A 1,860-nucleotide genomic window follows, 5' to 3' on the forward strand; every position below is an offset into this window, starting at 1 on the left:
TATCAGTAAAAAACTTCCTTGCAATTAAACAAATACACATATATATAGAAGAATCCAAATACAAATAGTTTATTGCAACATATAATTTACAATCGGCTATTTTTGAAGAAATATTAGAAAGAAAAGGAAGAAGAAAAGAAAAACAAGGTCTTGAATTTTCTTTTTAGTAATCTCAAATCAAGGAAGAACTTAGTAAATTACTTATAACTGATACAATCCCAAGTAAAATTAGAAGAGAAATCTATTAAAAAAAAAAAAAAGAATATTATTTTAAAAAATTTGTAAATCTTGTGAAGATGAGTACCGACTTTATGAATGTAAGAAGAAGTGCTTGGGCTGATGAAGATATTGATGACTTTGAACCATCATTTGATGAACCATTAAAAGGTTTTGAATCAAAACCTGATAAAGATGGTATTAAACATGTAATTAGTTATATTAAAGATAGTAAAGGCTCTACTATTAAAATCACAAAAAAAATTAAAGAAGTTAGAAATATTATAAAAATTAACAAGAATATTGTGAATAGAAGATTAACTATGGAAAGAAATCTTGCAGATAGATTCAATTCTGATACAGATGTTCCAAAACTTGGAGATGAAATATCTATAGATATTCCAAAGAATACAGATTCAATGAACTTTCAAGATAAAGATAATGATGATGATTATTATTTCATGGATTTACCTACATCTAATAACAATAAACTATCAATGTTTAAAAAATCTGGAAATAATTATCCATTCATTCTTGGTGATGAACAAATTGAAAAAATTACTTATGGACAACAAAATAACTCTATGAATGATATGAATTCATCTTTTACTGGTGGATTTGGATCGAATGCTTCCTCTTCTAATGGACTAAATCTTGGATTTGGTACATCACTTACAAACAAAGGTGGAATCAGTGATGTTAAAACAACAGTTGGAGGTGGTATAATCACTTCAAATATTAACTCCAGTAACAATACTGGAATTAATACTATTGGTACAAGCATTGCAAGTAATAATGCTAATAGATATCAACCTCCATTCCTTAGAACCACTTCCAGTAGTGCATTTGAAAGAGGATCAAATTTACAATCATCACATAGAGATGATTGTACAGTCAGAGTTGCAAATCTTTCTGAAGATGCAACTGAAGAAGATCTACAAGAACTCTTTAAAACTGCTGGGAGAGTTGTAAAAGTCTTTCTTGCTAAGAATAAAAATAATTCCAAGAATACTAAAGGTTTTGCATTTATTACTTATTCTAAGAGAGAAGAGGCCCAAAATGCTATTAGAAAACTTAATCGTCATGGATATGATAACTTGCTACTTAATGTAGAATGGGCAAAAACTAAAGAAAAGTGAATTAAGGCAGGCTAGAGGCCCGGATCAGAGCCCGCCATTTCTCAAGTTTTAAAAGTTTTAATATAATGATCAATTTTATATTTATTATTATAGTTATTTTCGATACGCAAAATTATCACAAATTCATTAATTTACTATAATTTTAGAAAAAAAATCGACTATCTGTTTAATTAATTAATTACATATACTTATTACTTCTGGATTCTACAATTTTCTATATTTTTATTCATAATGTTAATAATAAGCATGCTCGCTTTTGCGTAAACATTTATTTACATGTCAGCTCTACACCTAATTATCATTCGCTCTCTTGTATTCTCTTCTTTTTTTTATTCTTCTTTTCTCTATCGATTTATACTTATACTTGTACTATAGTTTTTTATTACATTAAATTATCCAAATATGTGTTTATATCTCCTTAATAGACCATAATTTGTACCACATGCAATTTCCATCCCATCACTATCGTAATGTAATAAAACTACATCCTCAGAATCATCATTAA

The 1,860-nt window shown here is 27.5% G+C and overlaps 1 protein-coding gene across 1 annotated transcript; it reads left to right on the forward strand.

The window, feature by feature from the left end:
* The first annotated feature begins 296 nt into the window (after positions 1-296).
* Positions 297-1,355, forward strand: Chro.40123 (eukaryotic translation initiation factor). The annotated part of the gene is made up of 1 exon (XM_659983.1): positions 297-1,355. One exon carries the CDS (start codon positions 297-299, stop codon positions 1,353-1,355), a length of 1,059 nt encoding a protein of 352 aa, XP_665075.1.
* Positions 1,356-1,860: the final 505 nt, after the last annotated feature.

This window comes from Cryptosporidium hominis (genome assembly GCF_000006425.1).
Source record: "Cryptosporidium hominis TU502 chromosome 4 CHRO014060, whole genome shotgun sequence".
Classification (NCBI taxonomy): Eukaryota; Apicomplexa; class Conoidasida; order Eucoccidiorida; family Cryptosporidiidae; genus Cryptosporidium; species Cryptosporidium hominis.